The 20,601-nt window shown below is 40.4% G+C and overlaps 1 protein-coding gene across 1 annotated transcript in view; it reads right to left on the bottom strand.

Annotated features, from left to right (window-relative positions):
* IGF2R (insulin like growth factor 2 receptor) overlaps positions 1 to 20,601 on the bottom strand; it is a 56,122-nt gene that overhangs the window by 25,733 nt on the left and 9,788 nt on the right. Inside the window, exons 3-20 of the mRNA XM_084202887.1 lie at positions 17,138 to 17,262; positions 15,400 to 15,498; positions 14,868 to 14,997; positions 13,751 to 13,871; positions 12,536 to 12,653; positions 10,841 to 11,003; positions 10,507 to 10,687; positions 9,666 to 9,769; positions 9,122 to 9,286; positions 8,305 to 8,445; positions 7,784 to 7,936; positions 6,754 to 6,885; positions 6,228 to 6,375; positions 4,685 to 4,862; positions 4,009 to 4,124; positions 3,460 to 3,622; positions 1,804 to 1,983; positions 673 to 774 (exon numbers count right to left, since the gene is read on the bottom strand). Of these exons, the coding sequence (XP_084059013.1) occupies positions 673 to 774; positions 1,804 to 1,983; positions 3,460 to 3,622; positions 4,009 to 4,124; positions 4,685 to 4,862; positions 6,228 to 6,375; positions 6,754 to 6,885; positions 7,784 to 7,936; positions 8,305 to 8,445; positions 9,122 to 9,286; positions 9,666 to 9,769; positions 10,507 to 10,687; positions 10,841 to 11,003; positions 12,536 to 12,653; positions 13,751 to 13,871; positions 14,868 to 14,997; positions 15,400 to 15,498; positions 17,138 to 17,262 (2,519 nt within the window). The remainder of the gene's footprint in view (positions 1 to 672; positions 775 to 1,803; positions 1,984 to 3,459; positions 3,623 to 4,008; positions 4,125 to 4,684; positions 4,863 to 6,227; positions 6,376 to 6,753; positions 6,886 to 7,783; positions 7,937 to 8,304; positions 8,446 to 9,121; positions 9,287 to 9,665; positions 9,770 to 10,506; positions 10,688 to 10,840; positions 11,004 to 12,535; positions 12,654 to 13,750; positions 13,872 to 14,867; positions 14,998 to 15,399; positions 15,499 to 17,137; positions 17,263 to 20,601) is intronic.

A 20,601-nucleotide genomic window follows, 5' to 3' on the forward strand; every position in this document is an offset into this window, starting at 1 on the left:
TTTTTTTCGTCCACTGACATCAGCCATACCAACATATGAAAGTGGAATTTAACAGATGGCATCTATCATATTAGCTAAGAGCAAGGAAATTTTAACTGAGGGCTGTCTTCACACTAATGTGTTTATGTTGAGACTTGTAAACAACTGAAACAACTGAGTAGATTTCACAGAATATTTTGCATTGGAAGGGACCCACAAGGATCATCGAGTCCAACTGTTTAATGTAGGGCTCATATGAGGATCAAACAGGAGTCAAACCCTCAACCTTGGTGTTATCAGCACCATGCTCTGAACAACTGAGCTAATCTCAGGGTTTAGTGTGAAAAAAGTCTCATCTGATGATCTGCAGAAAACAAGGACATTACATATCCATACATATAAACTCAGTTTTACTAGCAACATAGCAAGGGAATGAAACATTAAATGAAGCATTCGAGAGGAAGTAAACTGTTGTCAAGCAAAAGCACCTGAGTATTTTGGTCAGACATTAGACATTTCAGAAATACTTCAAAAATCAAACATTAAGATATCACAAGACTACATCACAACCAACTTAAGACTTCACTTCAGGTAGTTTTCTTCAAGAGCCATTTAAACAGACAAACCAAGAGTACTAGGAAAAAAAAATCGTACATTGAGACTACAAATACAATTTACATTCTCCTTTCTCACCTGAGAATCATCTTTTGTTTCCTTTATTGGGCAAGCAGCCTCAGTTTCCCATAAGAAAGTGGCCACACAATCCAGAATTGCTATAAACCGTGGGCTGCTACTCTGGAAACAGATTGCAGAGGAAAACCAGAGTAAGTGTAATAGCTAACACTTTGTCATGTTTGAGATTCCCCCTTAGAGAAACTGTCAGGTTCTTCTAAAAGACTTCACTACAAAGGCACACAATTTCCACCCCACTTCCCTCTCCCCAATTTATTTTGAAGGTCATCAGTGAAAACTTATTCTAGTTAAACATTCACCATATGAGCATTAGCCAAGAACTGAATCTGACATCCAAATACTCAGATTAAAGTCAATATTTAATCTAGACATGTATAATTAGATATTTTCTCAGTCAAAGCTTTGAGGAGTTTTGGCATAGTCCATAAATAAATTTAAAAAAAAAAAAAAGGCAAAAGCAAAGAAACAAATCTGTTAGGTGAGGTAACAAGGTAACAGGAATATTAATTATGTACACTTCATGTACACTTCATGTCAGTGCTTTCAGACAAAAGCAAAGCAGTTTGTAACTGCTCCATGTCAGATTTTTCACCACACCTCTTGGGCTAAAGATCATGTGGGTAGTGGGAGAACAAGACCTGCAGATTCACAAAACCAAGAAGAACAGGTCTACACAAGCTTAAATCTAATAATTCCCTCAATCTAATCTTCAGTATGTGGAGTTGCAACCCAAAAAGCTCTACAGATTTAAGAATTCTAGAATCAACAATTTATGGAGAATGCAGAACCTAAGCCTGAGGATGCACATTACAATATTTTTCTGCTTAAGAATGTCCACAATGTTTATTGTTTTAAGTACTCATTAATTTTTCATGCTAATTAGACTAGTCTGAAATACTACTGTTCAGCAAGGCTGTTAGTTTTTATCTAGTTCTTGTTTATGATAAAATACACAGACACGTGCTCCTCTAGCATCTAAATCAGTTTTGGTTTTACATCTCAATTTTAAACCCTCAAGAAGTCTCCCTCGCCATGAATCTGCTATACACTACACATCTTCATGTGGCTTCATGTTATAGGATGAGAAACCTACTATGATGAAATAACAACTGGAAGATCATTTGTCCTTACAAGAGTGCCCCTGGAACAGACAAAGTGGATGGTGGTGGTATAGGTAGTTGTCTTTCCATCAGCATTGATGCACACAGAGCCATTTGCATAGGTTAGAGAAACATGTCCAGGTCTTTCAATTACTAGTTCTTTGCTGGCAACACCAAGATTACTAATAGAAGTGACTTCAGAATAAGAAGCCTAGAAATAAAGAAAAGCATGTCAACAACTTTTTAAAAAATAGATACAATCAAAAAGAAGATACCTATTATAGTACTCTTGTACACAGGTTAGGAGCATTGAAGACGATGAAGCTCTCAACATTTCTCTCCCATTCTGTATTTAAGTTTCACATATTTAACACACAACCTCCTCAACCAGGTACAGTTTCATTTTTGCTGTTTTTATTTTTAGTACAATAAGGTGCTTGTAGTACCTTAGAACACCCATCTGCATCTCCTAGGCTACACAGCTTAGCGATTCAGGGATGCCTATGTCTTCTGCAGTAGGTAGAATTTATTGTAGAGCTCTTTAAAACAATATGTGGAAGCCTCCAGGTGTTCTCAGCATTGACTTTAGGGATCTGCCATGCTAACCTAAGGCTAAAAACCACTGACAGAAACTGAGCAGTAGAGAGACAGTAGGTACTACTACCAAAGTCTGAAGTCATTGTCACTTCAACATAACTGGCATTTCCTAGTTTTAAGAAACTACTTTAAGTCAATAGCAGCAAGGAACTATACCTCCAAAACAGCTGTCCACAGACTTCTGCCCTTTTAAATTTTTTTTAACAACTTTAGATTGACCCAATGTGCTCACCTTTTACTCCACTATCTCAAGCAGCAAAGTAATAAAGCCCTAAAGTGTCTCTACACGTAAAGGAAGCAGCATTGCACAACAAGACCTATTGCAAGCACAGGGAATGACTAATAATTATCTCTCTAGTGCCACGTTGGTAATGACTGGCTTCAGTCACTAACAGATTCCCTTTAACAGTAAGAGGGGAACGTGTTCTCTGTTTGATAGAAGGAACTAGGACAGCTTGTGAGCCTCAAGTTCAGCTTTCTCTACAGCTATGAACAGCAATGAAGTCAGGCAGTGGGCAATGGGTCGATTCAGCCTGTCAGCTGCTATCACTTCCATGATAACTTGTGGGCAATACAGAAGTAGAAGCCCATAACAACCACCAGCATTGTTTCTTCTTTTATTTGCTTGGCAACATCTGCCTAATCTACTCTTCAGATCCAAAACAAGCTCAGGGAGGGCAGGGATGCAACAAAGAATTTTTAAAAATTTTTTTTCCACAGTTCAATCTAAAACAAGCCAGAAGCATGACAAAATATCCAGGAGGACAGTCTGTTCCTAAAGAAATGTGTATTCCTAGCAGTCTGAGACTCCAACAATTCATACAAAAGAGATGCAGCTTGTCTGCCTCTGAAACACATAGCAAAAAATCATAAGTGTCAAAGATGACATTGGTACACTTGTAAAAATTAAAGCTTTGTTATTTAAAGAGGTGGACAAGAGCTCTACCATTTTGCTATGGTTATGCAACCATTATGGTACACAGAATATCCCTTTGCACAAGGACTCAGAATTCACACAGCTGTTTTAATCTCACTTGTGTCTGTTTTAGTCTCACATGGCAAACCAGCTCTGAGTTGGGATGGTACTCACAGAATCATGCTTATATTTCATCTGACAGACAGATGCTCGCCGGTCACATCCTGGGACAGCAATCAGGGGTCGACAGACGTTTATGTAGTACTTCTTGCGCTCACTGGGTCTTGAATTATCCATGGCATACCAGTTTTCACCTCTCTTCTCAGATTTTGCTAATCTGAGCAGAAAGAGAAAGTTCTGCTCTAAGGACACACACACGCTTCATAGGCTCTCTCCAGCTTTCTCAGTCTCAAGAAACAGAGCAACCCTAAGGCATTCCCAGATAACTTCTCCCCCTCATTTTTAAGTGTTACAATTAGAAAGAATATTCCTGGGACACAGAGCACAGTTGACCAGGTAATATGTTTTTATAAATAAAACCATCCCAAAAAGTCAGTTTACATCCTAGGAGGCAAGCCAACATGCTAGAGGGATTTCAACATACTTGCACAGTCAAGACCTTTGCAACAGGTGAAGCTTCAGGTGCTGTCACCACAGGAAACCAACTTCAGCCAGAACACCAAATGAGAATAGCACAGTTACATTGCATGTGTCCCTTCCTACCTTGACAAGTCATATTGGTCCATGGTGTTGCGATCTGTCACAACACATTCCAGTGGAATTTCTGGACAAGCATGCTCAGTGTACCACCTGAAGTTGTAGGTATAGTTATCTTCTTTCTACAAATGAGCAGAATAGGTAAGAGAGGCTTTTCACACTGACAACTTTGTGATTCACAGCTACTCCTTTATATGTCAAGCTTGGTATCTCCCCTTTGTTTTGGGATATATCTTCTCAGACTGATTTGTGTGGGTCTCTTGTTATAGATCTTGTCATTCCCTGTGTCACCAAAAATGCTCTTGCCAAAAAAACCTGCTCTGGTTCTGTTAAACCACTGTCTGCTGTGTACACAGTCCTACCACCTGTTACTTCTCAGCCAGTTTGGTTTTTTCCCAGCTAGAAATACAAGACAATCAAAAGCACTAATTACATGGCTGAGGGACTAGAGGAGAGTGAGGTAAGAATCTGGATTCAAGTAAACAGCTTACTGTTCACTGGTCTAGGAAAGCTTTATGGCTGCAACAAAAGTCAAATAGATCAAGAGAAATAACTGTTTATTTTAGTCTGCTTTACAGATACTGGGTATTTTCACACATAACACCCAGCTTGTACTGACCTAGTAGCTGTTGTCAATATTTTAGGATGGAGAGCCTTCCTTTCTTCATATAGAACTTCTTACCTGATACTCAGGCTGACCTATTCCAGCATCATGGTCACACAGGAAAGTTATGAGGGTAGAGCGCTGTGTTTTATTCTCATTGTTGTATGCTGCACCATTTTTGTAGGTCAACTGAATCAGGCCATCATAATAGGAAAGTTTGGAACTGGGTAGTCCAAGACTCCAAGACTGATCATTCCTAGAAAAGAAAAAGCGAGTTTTGAGAGTGAACAGAATTCAAAATTGTCTCTAAGAGAAGTCTTAGAAATAGAAACCACCTACGTTTATACAAGACACCATAATAAGGCCTAATAATTAAATAAGGTCGATTAGACCTCAGTGAGCTGGGATAAAAAGAATGCTGCCAAAAGGAAACTTAAAACATGAACAGGAAAGGAAGTTACATATTGCTAAGATATCTAGAAAACTTGAATGCTCCTGTCTCTAAAAGGGTGACAATACCATCAAGTTCTCATTCCTCAAAGTGGAAGTCAAACTGCAGACACCCTCAAACTGCAGACACCCTCATCTTGGGGTCAAACTGACCTCATCCGATTACGTATGGACAATGAAGACCTAGCTCTGCACAACAGCTCTCTGCCAGGTATCAGCTTTGGTTCAGGAGTGCTTCATCACTGACTTAACATTGACTCCAGCAGACTTAGCTCCATCATGTTCCTCTGAAGAACATTTCTAGGGTCTGAAGTGAACTGTCCTTGGCCAAGAGAGAGCCAAGTACGCCATCTCTGGCAGCAGGCTGACCTGGAACCCGAAATGCACAGGTATTTCTGATGCTATCTCAGACATAGTTTGTAGGAGGCAAAAGCAGTGATGCTGTCAGAGCAGCAGTACACATTGGGACCATACCTGGAACAGCCCATTTAGTAAGGGAGATCATAAAATTGTTAAGGTTGGAAAAGACCTCCCAGATCAAGTCCAACCATCAACTTAGCACCACCACCAAATCTTTAGCACTGAACCACATCCTCAAGTCCATATCATACGTTTTTTGAACACTTCTAGGGATGGCAGTTCCACCACTTCCTTGGGCAGCCTGCTTCAATGCCTGACAACCCTTTCCATGAAGAAATTTTTCCTACTGTCTAACCTAAACATTCACTGGCACAACCTGAGGCCATATGGTACAACATTCCAAGCTCTGGGCTTCACCACTACCTAAGGCAGTCCCAGCTCATCCCAAGTGCAGCAAGCTCACATTCTTTAGGCCAGCACTTGGAACAGAGCTGACCCTCAATCTCTGGATTATAGATTGCCTTAATACAGCTGCAGCAGTTAGAGAGAGTATAGTCCCTATGGATAACAAAAGGGAGAGCAATGGCCACAATCCATCTCACAAGTTAGCTGTAAGCAAAATTACATATATGTGCATTTGGCTTGAAACAGCTGGCAGGGTAATTACTGCAAATTATATGCTAATTACCTGAATCTACTGCAGGTAGCCCAGTAATTACTTTCCATGCAAATTGTTCATTGTTGCACACCGACAGCAACACATCATGCAACAAGAGATCTTCCCTTACAGACAAGGGAATGAGTTACTCACCTTCGTGCTACTTGGCAAGCTGCCGATTTTGTGTGACACCGGTCTTCAGGCAGACTGCCACACACGCTTATGTAAAACAAGTACTCCTCAGTAGTAACTGTATAGAAACTTTTTGCCTTGGCCAGAGGTGATAAATCAAAAGAGAAGCCTGATCAGGAAGGAATAAACTGTATCAGTTCAATTTTGTCCTGATATCTCTCACAGGTTTTGATTCAGTCAGTCACCTGGCTAGTTCACCTCCCCTGGCTAAGTCTCCTTCTATATTATTACTGTTCCAGAAATAAAATGGACAAAGTAAAAGCATGGTTTCTTATACAGAGACATCTACTTCAGTAAAATACACATTACATCTATTTTCCTACATTCACTAGGGGAGTATTAAGCTCATGCTGTTCTGATCTTCCATACGCACATACTTAAAACTGTGGCTGAACTCACTTTGCTCTCAGGTATCATGAGGACTTACTTGCTGTGGCATAAGTTCTACCCCTAATGACCTTTAGATTTGCTGAACAGAAATACATACCTGCTTGAGGATCAGACACCTGACAGTCATCTCCTTCAGTTTTAGACAGGACACACGCAGCAGCAGTATACCACTCAAATGCATATGAACACTCCAGCTCTGCCATCAAGATGGGAGCACTTTCTAGATCACCTGGTATCACAAGAATAATGTGTTACACATACAGAAACCAGGCTGCCAACAGGAGCTAGGAATCTACACCTAAGAAACTAATTTCTCCTCAAAAGCCAAGGTAATTGTTAAAGTACCTCTTCTTTGAAAATGGAACCAAAAATATTTTTCACAGTCTTTGCATCCTCCTCCCCAAAAATAAAAGTTTACCCCAGAAGTAAAGACACAGGGCTTGATCTGCTCCTGAGAACTATCACAATATTTGAAAAACTGTCTAGTTTGATATATAAAACTGGTGTTTTACTACAAAGCTATAGTTGTATTAGCAAATAGTGCATAATCTGATCCTAACAGCCAGCACACTTGGAAGTTCCAAGTTCCTCAGGCTGAGGTAAAGGAACACAGGTTTTCCATTTTCCTGGGAGACAGTTAACTAGCAGGCTATTATAATCAACATGAACAATATAACTTCTGCAAATGTTTCTGCCTTTCATAAACTGACAGCAGTTTAGATACAAACCACATTTGTTGGAAAAGAAGACTAAAGTATTTGATCTCAGTTCAGAACTAGTCTTTCCCATCAAGACAACTAGAGAAAGAAAGCGCTTCCAGATATTTGTATTGTTTCCAGATATTTGTGGAGTTTTAAACACTTAAGCATACTTTAATCATGTTTGGAAGAATCTTATTTCAAGAGTTTTTAAAGAGTTCTTGCATAAAAGGTAAACAGAACTAAATACCTGCAATTACATTGCCATCATCCAAGTAAACAAACCCTGATGCTTCAAGCTTTGGCACAGAAAGAGATAGAAGACATGCTAATATTTAGCACATGCTAATATTTAGCACTCATGTCTGGGCTTATTAGATGACCTTTAGTTTTTGACTGGATCAATGAACAGGGTGTGGATGTTCTCACCTGGTCTGCATATTAGAGTGATGACTGTTTGGATTTTTTCTCTTTCTTTAGAAGGACAGCTGTCTCCATTTGAATAGACAAGTTGAATATTTTCTCCAACCTTTTTTGGAGAAGATACAAATGTTCCAAGATTCTTACTGTTGTTTTGCTTATCTGTAAAAACAGGAAATACAGAACTTTTGTTTCTCTGAAAAGAAGTGAAGCTTCTCTTAGATACTAAGACTTTCCACTTGTCTAGTTAATGAGAAAACATCATTAGGAGTTTGATTTTACCTTGCCAAACCATGCTGCAAAGTCTATGGTTCTTTAGTTAGAAAAAGCTGCGCATTGGTTCTTCAAACATCTCTAAGATCACAAAAGAAACATGCTCCTAACTTCTGTTTCCTTGAACAAATGAAGGCACTCAGGAAAACCAACCCCATTTACACAGGAAGTGCCAAGCCTTCAGAGGCTTAAAAAAACAGTGAACAAAAAAAAAAAAAAAAATCCAAAAACACCACCAACAAAAACCTCTCACTCACCTACAGAGCAAACAGCAGCACCATCTGAACAGCTGAAAGCTCCTCCTCTCTTCAACACCTTATGGCAGACATTGATGTAGTAATGTTTCCTTCCTACCTCTGAAAAGCTACTGTCCACAGCTTCCCAGTTCTGGGCTAACTCTGAAATATAGAGGGTCATTAAGAACAAGTCATCTGGCTAAATTGTTTCAGCATCTCCATGCCAAAATGTCTTTTATTATAGGGTACCCCACATTTGTGTGATGACTTCTCCTTCAGAGCATACCCTGGCACACAGAAGCCCTGATTTCTGCTCCATTCCCCCACCAGCTGAGATTACCACCTGCATCTGTCCCCTGAAGCCATAGCTGCCAAATCCTGCCATTTTTGGATGTGTCTCCTCTGCACAAGCCACTGGGTGGAAGCTGCTGTGCCATGGTGGATCCTGACTGGCTCAGGCTGCTCAGAGAGACGGTGGATGCCCCCTCCCCGGAAGTGTTCAAGGCCAGGCTGGATGGGGTTTTGAGCAAACTGGTCTAGGGGAAGGTGTGCCTGCCCATGACAGAGGAGTCAGGCTAAATGATCTTTAATGGCCCCATTGAACCCAAACTGTGATTCTGTGACTGAAAACCACTTATAATGGCCGCAACCAAGGCAGTCACGGACACGGCAGCTAAGGCACTCAGTCTGTTTGGAATGAGGGAAGCAAACACCAGCATCCCAGAAATACACTATGAACAACAAAAGCTGGCTAATACTCAGCTAAAGAATTGCACTGGAAATGGCATGTAAACTCAGGACTGCAGAAGTCACTGAAAGCTAGTTTTCATTGACATACCTGAACTGCGGATAAGAGGCGACAAGTCATAGTGTTTTCTCTTGTCAGTAACTCTGCAAAGGAGATCTTTTTCCTCTTTAACACATGCGTATTTTGTATCCCAAGTAAAGAAGTAGGTGCAGTCAACTTCACCAGTGAATACTGGAGTTCCTCTACCATCATTACCTTAACATGGAAAACAGATGAACACATATGAGGTTTCTCGTGGGGGAAGGATAAAAAGCAAGGAGACTTGAGGACTAGTGTGAGCAAGAAAGACAAAAAGTCCTTTTGCTGCACAGGACTTGTGTTTCTGGTTTTTAACCGCTGGCTAAGAAAAAAAGGCTCTTTTATACTTCCATCTTCTCAGTCATCAGTGTAAATTTAGACTAGCAGTGCTACTACACAGCACATCCTGCCAGCCATCAAAATTACTGCTTGATGTAACAATATTTATTTCCTGTGTTAACTGTGGCTCTAAGCAAGCATTCATTTGAGCATAAGGTCTACTAGCAAGCATGGGATTCAAATGTTGAGTAGAGCTGTCACAGCTTGTTAAACTCACCTGCTGTTTCATTGCACTCGAAGTTTATGACAGTCATTCTCTGAAAGCCGGAACTACATGCATCCCCATTTGGATAAATTAAAGTGAGATCCCCATCAGAGTATCTGAGGAAGAAGTCAGTTTTAGATAGAAATATAGGGTCAGACAACCACACAGTGTTCTTCACATAACAGAAGTCACATTCTTGGTCAATTAATAATTGTCTCACTCCAAGGGAAAACAAATGCTATTTGAACAACAATAATGACATTTCTACAGCAACGAAGGTTTGCATCCACTGATTTTTCTGATCATTTTTCATTAATTTCTATAGAAATTAAAGAATGCTCGAAAGCTCCCCTAGGTATGGTGGGATATTTATTCCCACTAGTTTATTGTGTGGCTGTTTCTGCAAGAGAAGGAAGTTATACTTCCTGGAACATCACTGCAACTAACTTGTCACAGACAAAATGGAAGATCATATCCACATGAATTAATCTCTGCTTTACAACCTCATGCAAACTATTATCCCTATATGCCATTTGGCAATCAGCTTCTTCTGATACTGGTTTACATGTAAAATATGTAAAAAGGAGGACAACAGGCAGTGCACCACAATCTGCAATTGGGACAACAAAGTCAGTGGAAGTGTTCCTGTCTAGCCAAAGGCCTCTGCCAACCTCCCCGGCTCCTTCGTTTGCTAATGCTATCCTGCCATGCTGTTACAGTTTTTCTGACAAAAAAAGTGACAAAAAATGCTTGCATTTTGTATCAATTGTTGATTACGTGACAGGTAAGTAAGCATCAAAGCAGGAAATAGACCAATCAGACCAATCAGCAGGGCTGAAGAGCATTTACACACCTTAGGGTTTGGTTTGCAAATCTTCCTGCCACTTTTTGCTGGTTACTTGAAAGTTTTACTTGGCAAGATGAAATGTATCCTGTATCATCCTTGCAGTTACCTGCAGTGGTTTTCCCACACACATTCAAGTAATAGTAATACTCCTCTTTATCATCTTTGGCTGCATATGGTGTGACATATTCTGAATGAATAAAAAAAAACAGCATTTTAACACACATCACAACAGACATGAAACTCCAAATATCAACACAGGACATTTTTACTGTCGCTAAATAAGGGAAAGCAACACTGGCTTGTAAAAACCACAAAAACAAAAGAAAGATACTGAGCTTACCTGAAAATTGATTAAGTGGACTTAAATCAATAGAGATATCATGTTGCTCATTAGTCAGTTGACAGTTCTTACTCTCCAGGTAATCCCTGTGACAGGCATACTCAGTAACCCACTCAATTTCATACCGGCAATTGGTTTTTGCTGTAAGTTTGGGACCTGAACTCTAAAACAGAAGTGAACAGAAAATAAATTTTAAGTAGGCTTACTTGAAATATAATCTTTAAAGCAACAGTATCACATTCCTCTAAGATCAGTAACAACTACTTCACCTCTAAATTAGCAAAGATGTGTAAACATTGTTTCTGGCCTCTCAGAAATAGGTGTTGGGAAGAAATAAAACAGGTCTTATAAATGATGTAGCAAACTCTTATAAGTCTAAGCAGAAGTAAAGCATCAGACATTAGGAGAAAGACAGCAAAAGTAATGGCACTTTTAAAAGTACTTTTTCTTAATGTGCTTGAAAAAGCAAAGATGTGAGCCCAAATGGCCTGGATTGTGTTTGCCTCAGTGAAGTCCTCAATGCAGGAAATAGAGGTCAAATGCTCTCTGAAGGCAAAGAAGATTGGTGTTTTAGCAACTTTGAGTCCCTCAGTCCAAATCAAAACATGGATACTTGAGAACTCTTTAGCTAACAATTCTGTCAGATGAGTTTTCTGTCATGATATATTTTTGCACGTCCAGGAATATCTGTCATGATATATTTTGCACGTCCAATAATCTTGGTTTTCCCCACTTTAAAGTGAAGCACTTTATTAAAATTGTTGAAATTCAAATTGTTTCATAAATCTGTATTTCTGCCACTGGAACAACTGGCAGATACACAGGTATGAGGTAAATTACAGGCACAAGTATCACCAGTAATACTAGTGATCCTACAAGAGTGTATAGCTAAAGCAAGGTAGTACAAAGAGACAGTACAAAAGAGCCAGGTTTATTTCTGCAGCAACAAGAGTGAAGTGTGTACCTATCTAGGTCATATGAGGGACTAAACATTAAACCAAAAATTAGCCAGACAAGAGCTCCCTCTTCACTAACCTGCAACAAAAAGCATGACTATATGAAATGGCAGAGCACTAGCAATTGCCCAATTCAAGCAGTGTAGGTTGTTGAAATTACCCAGCTTTACTTTGAAGTGACTGTCACATTGCATTCAAGTTAGGCTAAAACAGCATCCTGCACAAACTGAGCTGTTGCTGAACACTACAGATTTTAGTTAAAAAGAATTCATGAGCCTGCTTAGTAAGTGACAGACTCTTGCCATGAAGTGACACTAGCTACTTTTTTTCCCTGAGGAAGAACAGATTAATAAAGAAACCAAGTAACAGGCAACAGCTACAAGCATGCCCAGCCTGACTGAAGAGGAAGAGTGCTCATTAGCAAGCAAAGTTCTGGGCCAATGTGCCCAGGATTAACTCTACACTAAATCCATCCCATGCTTAGAGATAAGTCTTGAACCTGTAAAGGGACAACCAAACGCACCAGTACAAGAAACAACACACTCCTGGGGAAATTTTATTCAGGTTCTTGTTATTTCTTAAGTTCTAGAAGACTTTAAGAGCACATCTAGAATCTCACACTCTTCACAAGCTACAAGCCAGGAATACTTACGCTCTCTTCAGATCTGAATAAAAATAACTAATAAAACACAAAAGTTAAATACCAAGCAGTTAATACAAATTAAAACACTGAAGTTACCTCTTCTCCCCTCTTTGATGGGCAAACAAAAGTGATTGTCACTGCTGGATTGTGGCCTAGGCAGAAGCCTGGCCTTTCTTCATCACGCTTGTACTGTCTCTCATAACTCAATACAAGCCTAGAAATAGAAAACAACAAACCAAAAAGACAGTTAAGACACCACACTCTACAGAAGAAGGATATTCTTGAAATGCTCAATCTTTGCTAGACACTCTGACAGAATATACCAATGCAGCCCTGCTCCTGAAAGCAACTTTTAGGGAGATCCTCATTCCATTATTCTTAAGAGTTAATGAAAAATAAAAATTAAAATAATCTCAGCAAAATTACTTAATACAGTATCTTCTGGTACCCTACTTAAGGCTGAATGCCTTGTGACTCATTGTAGCAAGAATTTACCTGATAATCACAGGATAATCACAGTTTTGCTCTCAAAACTACTGCTGGAGAGCAGGTATGGCAAATGTTCTTGCAACTTTTGAAAGCAGTATCCACTGAAGTTTTGCCACATTCCTGTACTTTATCACCTCTCTACATATAAACTCTTTCCATTCTGCCCCCAGAATTAATAGCAAAATGAACTCATCAGCAAATTGACAGGAGCAAGGCAACTGGGTGAGAGCAGGTGAAGGAGGAGAAGGAGAATAAAACATGGTAACTATCTGACAGGGAGACAAATAGCAAGATGACTTGGACGAGAGAACAGGACCATCAGCACAACTTCCCAGCTATGCATTATTATTCTATGCAGTTTAACAGGCAGAAGACAACAGCTCCCAGAGCAGTGACATTCTGGCTCCAGATGAGCCGCACCACAGAAAGGCAACATCTGGTCCTATTCCCAATTGTTCAAGTACTCCTGGGAAGTAGAGTGAGCCAAATGCATTTAGCCTGTGGGCTCACAGACAGTAGACAGACAGGACCAAATCTTACCCTGCTGCCCGTGGGCCGAGAGCACTAATCACCCCTTGCTTCTATGAGTTCTGCAATTCTGTAAAAAGGAGTCTCTCACAACAAAGGAGAAAATTTGATCTGTTATGGCAGTACCACAGGACAGACTGCTCTGACAGTATTTTTGGACAGTTTTCTGCTAATGCTGCAACACTGAAGAGGTATTAATGTTACATTTTAGGAGACTCAGCTGTTACCAAGAGCATTGTTTCCAGGCCAGATGACTGAAGTGCCCACAGAGGTTTTACCACAAAAATTGCATACCTGTCTTTGTCTTGAAGCTTCAGCTGCTCCTTTGGATGGCCAACATCATATGCCAAACCGTCATGTATCAAGCAAGCAGCACTGCCAGCAGGGCACTTTCTGGTCTCTCCACTTGAACCTCCTGGTTATAGCACATAGAAAAGAAGTTATAGGACTCAGTTTCTAAGCCCTGCTCTACCTGAAGTATCTTGCCATTTCATCTGTGAGTTCTTCTAAAAATAGTTCTAAAAATAGGCTACATTAGAATGTAAAACTGACAAGACAAAACCTACAGTGCTTGTGGTAATTCGTGCTGCCCTGGTTGGGGACAGCAAATTCACCCTTCCTGACAAAAAAAGCTGCAGCTAGTTGCTACTACAGCTGCTAGGGACACAGGACTTTGAAAACTTCCAAAAGTGTGCCAAGTATTTTTTTTCCCCACAACCAAGTCAGGGGTAACTCCTCCTTACTCCTCCCCTTCTTTGTTTCTTATTAACCATCTAATTCAAAGCTGTGAGGAAAAAGTTTCATACTAGTGAGATGTTTAAAAGAACAGACCTCTCACTAAAACTAGAACCATTAAACCCTTAACAGGGGTACAAAACACATATTTAACTACTAAGTAAAAATCACAGTGGGAGTATACAGCTAAATGAACCTTTTCAGCAAGTTTCTTGCTGGTTTAATTCCTTATACATACAGCTCTCAACTGAGAGTGAAGTGCTAGCTATGCACCAGTACTTAGGCAAGCACCTAAACAGTGCTTAGATGCACTTAGACGCATCTCAGGACATTTATCAGGAACTGGGCAACAACCTGGAGTCCAAAGGAATAAACCTGGAGCACATGAACTCCTGTGAACAACACTAGTCCTATGTGGCAGCAAACACAGACACAAGACAAGCTGTCCTCTCCCACTCAGAAAAAGTGATTTAAACTGTACTAACAGTACTTGCACATCCAGAAGGGGCCTATCTCTGAACACCTCAATACTTGGAGAGTAGGGAGTTCAAAATAAATATCTAAGTCTTGAAATACTGATCTTTGGACTTAGGACATCTCTTAATGGAGACAATAGCAAAGAACCACTTTACAAGAAATTTACACACTGGCAGGTGACATAAACAACCATTCAAACCTATATCCCTGCAGACATTTATGAACAAGGAATCATCATCAGAATCATCCACCAAGTAGTGTCCTGAAACTTGGATGAGAGGACTCAAGTCATGTTTCTTGAGATCTTCATCAAACACATAGCAAGGGACCTAGAACAACAAGAAAAAAATTACATGCAAACCATGCTACACAAGTAGAGGGAAGTTATGAACAGGAATATATGAAGGCCAGTTAGTATTTGGAAAAGTTTTTTTACTTCTGGAAGCTCAAAGCTCGACATGCTGATTAAAATGAGGCATCCAAAGTTAGACTCATTTGCTCCAGCTTTTAAAAGAGCTTTACTATAAAACAGCTACCCAATGCACAGAAGAGGTTCAGGAGTTATTTAAAATTCTCAGCTCCACCAACTTGCAACATTTATGCTTTACATACCTGTGAAAAACATAGGTTTATGGAGGTTGTTTGGATTAATCTGGGGTGGGGGCAGGTAATTAGAGTAAAATTGTCACATATGTAAAGAGTAACTTCTGCATGGATAGTACATAGATTACCTCTTTCACAGGTTTAAACAAGTCTTTCTTGCAAGCCACAAAGGTCCTCCATTCAAAATAGTGCACACACTCTGTTGCTGTTACAAATTCAGGGGTCCCCTATTTTAAGTAAGAAAAAAATAATGCTTTGAAAAACAGACTGGTTTTATTTTACATCTGTAGACATTAAGAAGCTTATTCAAGAGATTACGAAAAACAGAATACAGCACATCAGTGAACAAGGCATACAATTTCTTAATGGCACTTGTTAACAGCAAGATTGTTATACAACAGCTTTGCTGGGCCCCTCAGGAAGATGCAGGATGCCAAATCCACAGTCTGCACCAATACTCAACATATCCAGTCCTAATATTCAGTAACTGTATTCCATCTTTTAGAAGTGCTCACTATGTCAGCTGATAATGACAGAAGCACCAGTCATATTTGCTTACTAGAAAGGAAGACATCAAGAGAAATGCATATAAATTGGTTAACACAGTGAGGCAATGTATGGTTTATCAGTCCCCTTTTATCCTACAGAAACAACTGATTAGCAGCCTCTTCTGCTACACAGAAAGAATATCCCTGACCTGAGCTGCCCATTTTTATAGGCTCATGTTATACACATTTGTATATATTCCAAGATGGGGGTTTTACCATGGTTCAGGACTGGATGTTCAACTGAATGTCTATCAGTGAACACAATTTTTCACTTGGCTCTCCATCACCTCAGCTAGAAGCAGTTTAGCACACAAACTGATTACCTCTCTCATTTAACCCTGCCATAAAAGAGGACAAAACAAGTTGCTCCAGACACTATTACAAAATCCTTTTAACTATGTCACGAGATGAACAGACATTAGAACTGAGCTAGCCAGAAGAAGCCTGAAGATCATACTGATCTGGTGTTACAGTTGAAGTTGAGCAATAATTTTTAATTTAGTTTAAAGAGTCATCTGCTGAAACAGAACAAGAAGCTTTAAGTCTCTGCTGCACTGGCACTTTGTTTGAATTGGCTGGATTTCCAAGAGGGGGTGTGCAATAATAGCACTGTCAGTGCCAAGAGCAGCACCAATAAATACCTCTCCCGGATACACAAATACGTGAACCAATCACAATCTGTAGTGAGCTCTATCTGTGAAGTGAGTGGAGAGTGTAACTCCAAAAGCACTTTGAAGTGAACTGCATGCACACAGGCCCCCAGAAACTTTTCAGGGATCTCCAAACACCTTCTCACAAACAACTATTTCCTCAGAAGCCCAGCTGGCTGTATAAGCACTGTTAGTTCAACAATGTGCAGACCAAGCCTAAGACTTACTGCTGTCAACTATGCTGCCCCACAACAGAGGTCAGTCATTTTCTTCTATACTGTTCTATTAAACAGTCCTGCCAGATTCACAGCAAAGGCACAGCCAACAATTAAATAACAGCTGACTCTGTTATGGTACCCTGCACACTGTGGACTCACTCCTCCATATTAAGCTAATAAAATACTACAGTGCCAACCACGTAAAAACATTAGAGAAAGAAAAGCCCATAACCAGAGTTAAACTGCAGACCTGCAACATCTTTTGAAAGTCAATTTTGAAAGCCACAATAAATTATGACTTTTAACTTAACAGTAAAACATAATTGGCTCTTCTTTAAGTTGTGAAGTTCAGTAATCAGTACATCCAAAAGCACAGCAAGTCTCTTTAAAAAGCAAGTCAGAACTACTTGTCATTTCCATTGAAGATAACAGCACATTATTTAGACTTACCAGTGTTTTCCCACACAGGAAGTTAATATTGCTTTGAATTCGGTGTTCACTGCCTTGCTGCAAGCAGTTACGTGTAGTGTTGAGCTCCAGAAGACTTCCAGAAACTTTTTGCAAGGCTAATTCACCTAGGGTTTAAAAATGAGAAGGTGGGGGGAAAAAGGGTGTTATAATACAACACCTTCATAGAAGCTCAACAGACAGGGCCTAGCTTCAGCTACTGAGCAGCACAAGACATACTAGCCCACTTGAAGACAGCACAACTAAAGATCTTTGAGGATCTTCTGATTTGGAAGATCAGATCCAAGTTAAGATAGTATGTGACTCTCTAGCCACACTTGTACTTTCTTAAAGGTTTTTAGCAAACACCTTTTAAAATAAAAGTACAACAGCAGGTGCTACTACAATCCAGTGGCCTCCTTAGGAACAAGGAAAGCTGTTACCAACTACTTTCAATTACAATTCACTCCTTCCTCCTACAAGTTTCTATTTATCAGTTTCTCAGCCTTTACACCATTTATAGTAATAGCATCAGCACAAGATGAGAGAGAGTCTATCACAGAATGGTTTTGGTTTAGAAGGGACCCCTCTGCAATAAGCAGGGACATCTTCAACTCCATCAGTTGCTCAGACCCCTGTTCAGCCTGACCTTGAACATTTTCAGGATGGGGCATCTGCAACCTCTCCGGACAACTTGCTCCACTGCCTCACCACCATCATCAGTAAGAAATTCATTCCTTATATCTAGTCTAAATCTACCCTCCTTTGGTTTAAAACTATTACCTCTCATCCTGTAACTATAGGCCCTGCTAAGTCTTCATTTTTCTTACAAGCCTCCTGCAATAAGCCTCCTTATAATGCTGCAATAAGGTTTCCCTGGAGTCTTCTCTTCCCCAAGCTAACTAACCTCAACTCTCTCACTCTGTCTTAATAGGAGAGGTGCTCCAGCCCTGTGAGCATTTTTGTGACCCTCCTCTGGACCTGCTCCAACAGGCATGTCCTTCCTGTGCTGAGGACCCCAAAACTGGACACAGCAGCCCAGGTGTGGTCTCACCAGAGGAAAAGGAGGGGCAGAAGCACCTCCCTCGACCTGCTGGCCGCATTGCTTTTGATACAGCTGGCTTTCTGGGCTGCAGGTGCATATTGCTGGCTCCACTTAATCTTTGATCTACTTAACGAAGAACATACTGGTGCCTATGCACTGGTGCGCTCTGCAGACAAACCCAGCACAGATCCACTGCCTCAGTGCAAATCCCCCACCCCCTTTAGCACAGCTCACGTGCTGCATGACAAATAGGGGCAGTGCTTTGTCACTACACACTGCTCTCCTCCCCAACACTTGACACGAACGGGAAAGGTGGAGCACATTTCAAGTCATGCTGAGCACCAGCTCAGGCCACTGAAAATGTTCCTGCTCAAGCCCATTTTGGTTAATATTAAACATCAACTGCTTTTAAACCTTACATGCTAACTCTAGCCTGGTTTGTTTTTTTTTTTTTTTTAAGGAAGTAGACTAATTCTGGAATGAGTTTGGTTTGAACTACAGAAAATGCTATAAAGTGTGAGCCTGGATCAGCTTCCCCCTTTTCCATTTTAGTTTATGTCTACACTAGGGAGAAAGCAAGTCAAATCTGCAATCATTGCAGATAGCAGCTTTGCACCTAGGCCAAATGTGGTTTCATTTTAAAAAATACACTTGTAAGAACTTTGCCAAGCCTGTTACCTCCTCACTTAAGGCAAGGAAAACTACACTGCACCCACATAATACAGCCTAGAGAACAGAAGGGGAGCAGAAGCCAAAAAACTGTGCAGAAAGATCATACGTGTGGTTTGTGCCTTTTTTTATTTCCTGTATTATCAAAAGGCCATCTTCAGATTCTACAGCTTCCAGCACTGATGCTAGCCAAAGTGCCACACAGCTGTCTTAAACAGAAGAGCTACATACTGCTTTGAGAGCAAGAGTGTTACTTATCACATGATTGCTTAGAAGATACTATCAAGGCGTCCTCTTTTCTTCCACACATTAGCAGAAGGAAGCCAACACAACTTTCTAGGCAAGAGATGTATATAGTAACAATATGCACGTGACTTAAAACCTCTCCAGTTATAAATGTATATAGTTACAAGCTCCCATTTAGCAGGGAACTTACGGCAGCACCATCTGAGGACTTTGTGCTCTGTAAGCACTAGCTTCTCCCTGTGCTAAAAACACAGTACATTGTGTTAAAGGCACTTCTGAGCTGATTCCAATTTTCTCAGTTAAAGTAATAGTCAAGAAAAAACAAGTTTAGCCAGTAAATCTTGTTTACTCCAGGCCAACACGTATGCTTTCCTCCCCCTTACATGCTTACAATTAGTTTGGGAACTTGCTAAAAGTCTTACTAAGTCTCTTCAGTGGCACATGCTTCATCACACCCTTGCTCACAGGGCAAGGAATATCAGCCCCTCACATGATCAGCTTCCTTCCACAGCTGCAACCACTTTTACTATAGCCTCAGGCTCTCTCTACAATCATCCCTCATGTTTCTTCATGCCTTCAGAGATAGGTTACTTCCACAAAGCAACACACTACAAATCAGCCAGTACTGTTCACAGAAATTAGCACCAAATACTTCATATTACACAGTTGTGCTAAATCAGTGCCAAAGGTACTGTCCTCAACACCTTCTGTTCATTGACTCCATCTGTTTAGCTACTTGGCAGGAAAAAGGCACTCGTGGAAGGTATCTAATAAGTTGTCCAGGAGAAAGTGGCATTTAGGTGGCAGCTATCATTTCATGTCCACTCATCCCACAGCAGCTGGACAAAGTGCACATTCCACCATCAGGTTAACAGACACTTAAAGTAACAGCTCCATTTTCTAGGAGCAGTCCAAGTACATGGCACATGAGTCACTAGGTATCATGGTAAGCTGAGAAGTTAAATAACTACCATGTCATTTCCATTCTCACTGATGTTCATGAACAGAATATCTGCCTATCCTTGAAAACTTCCCGGATTAATCAAAAAAGGTGCAAAGGAGAGACCTTTGGGGTCTCCATGTAAACCCTGGTACGTCACTGACACACAGCTAAGATTAGCCACAAGGCTGGCCTGGGATACAGGCTGATTACTGCCACAGAGCATATGGCCTAAACACCCCTCAGAGCTGGGAGCAACAAACAGTCCTATAGCTGTCATCCCTTGCACAGCTAATATTTAAAAAACAAAACAGTTGCTTGCATTGCATTTTTTTTTTCTGGAAGAATGAAGAAGAGAACTGATTAAGCCCATATTTGAAGAAAGCTTACTACTTAACAAAATTTATCAGTTGACAAACTGCCCTTCTCTCCTGAAATAAATGTCCTTCATCAGCCCACAGCTTTGGCATACAGGTAACCTCATGTCACCTGGATTGTTTGAAGACAAGTATGTGGTTTAGCTGGTTTAGGTAACCAGGAGTCTACACCTGCCTAGACCTGGATCAG

Source organism: Fringilla coelebs (genome assembly GCF_963513975.1).
Source record: "Fringilla coelebs genome assembly, chromosome: 3".
Taxonomy (NCBI): Eukaryota; Metazoa; Chordata; class Aves; order Passeriformes; family Fringillidae; genus Fringilla; species Fringilla coelebs.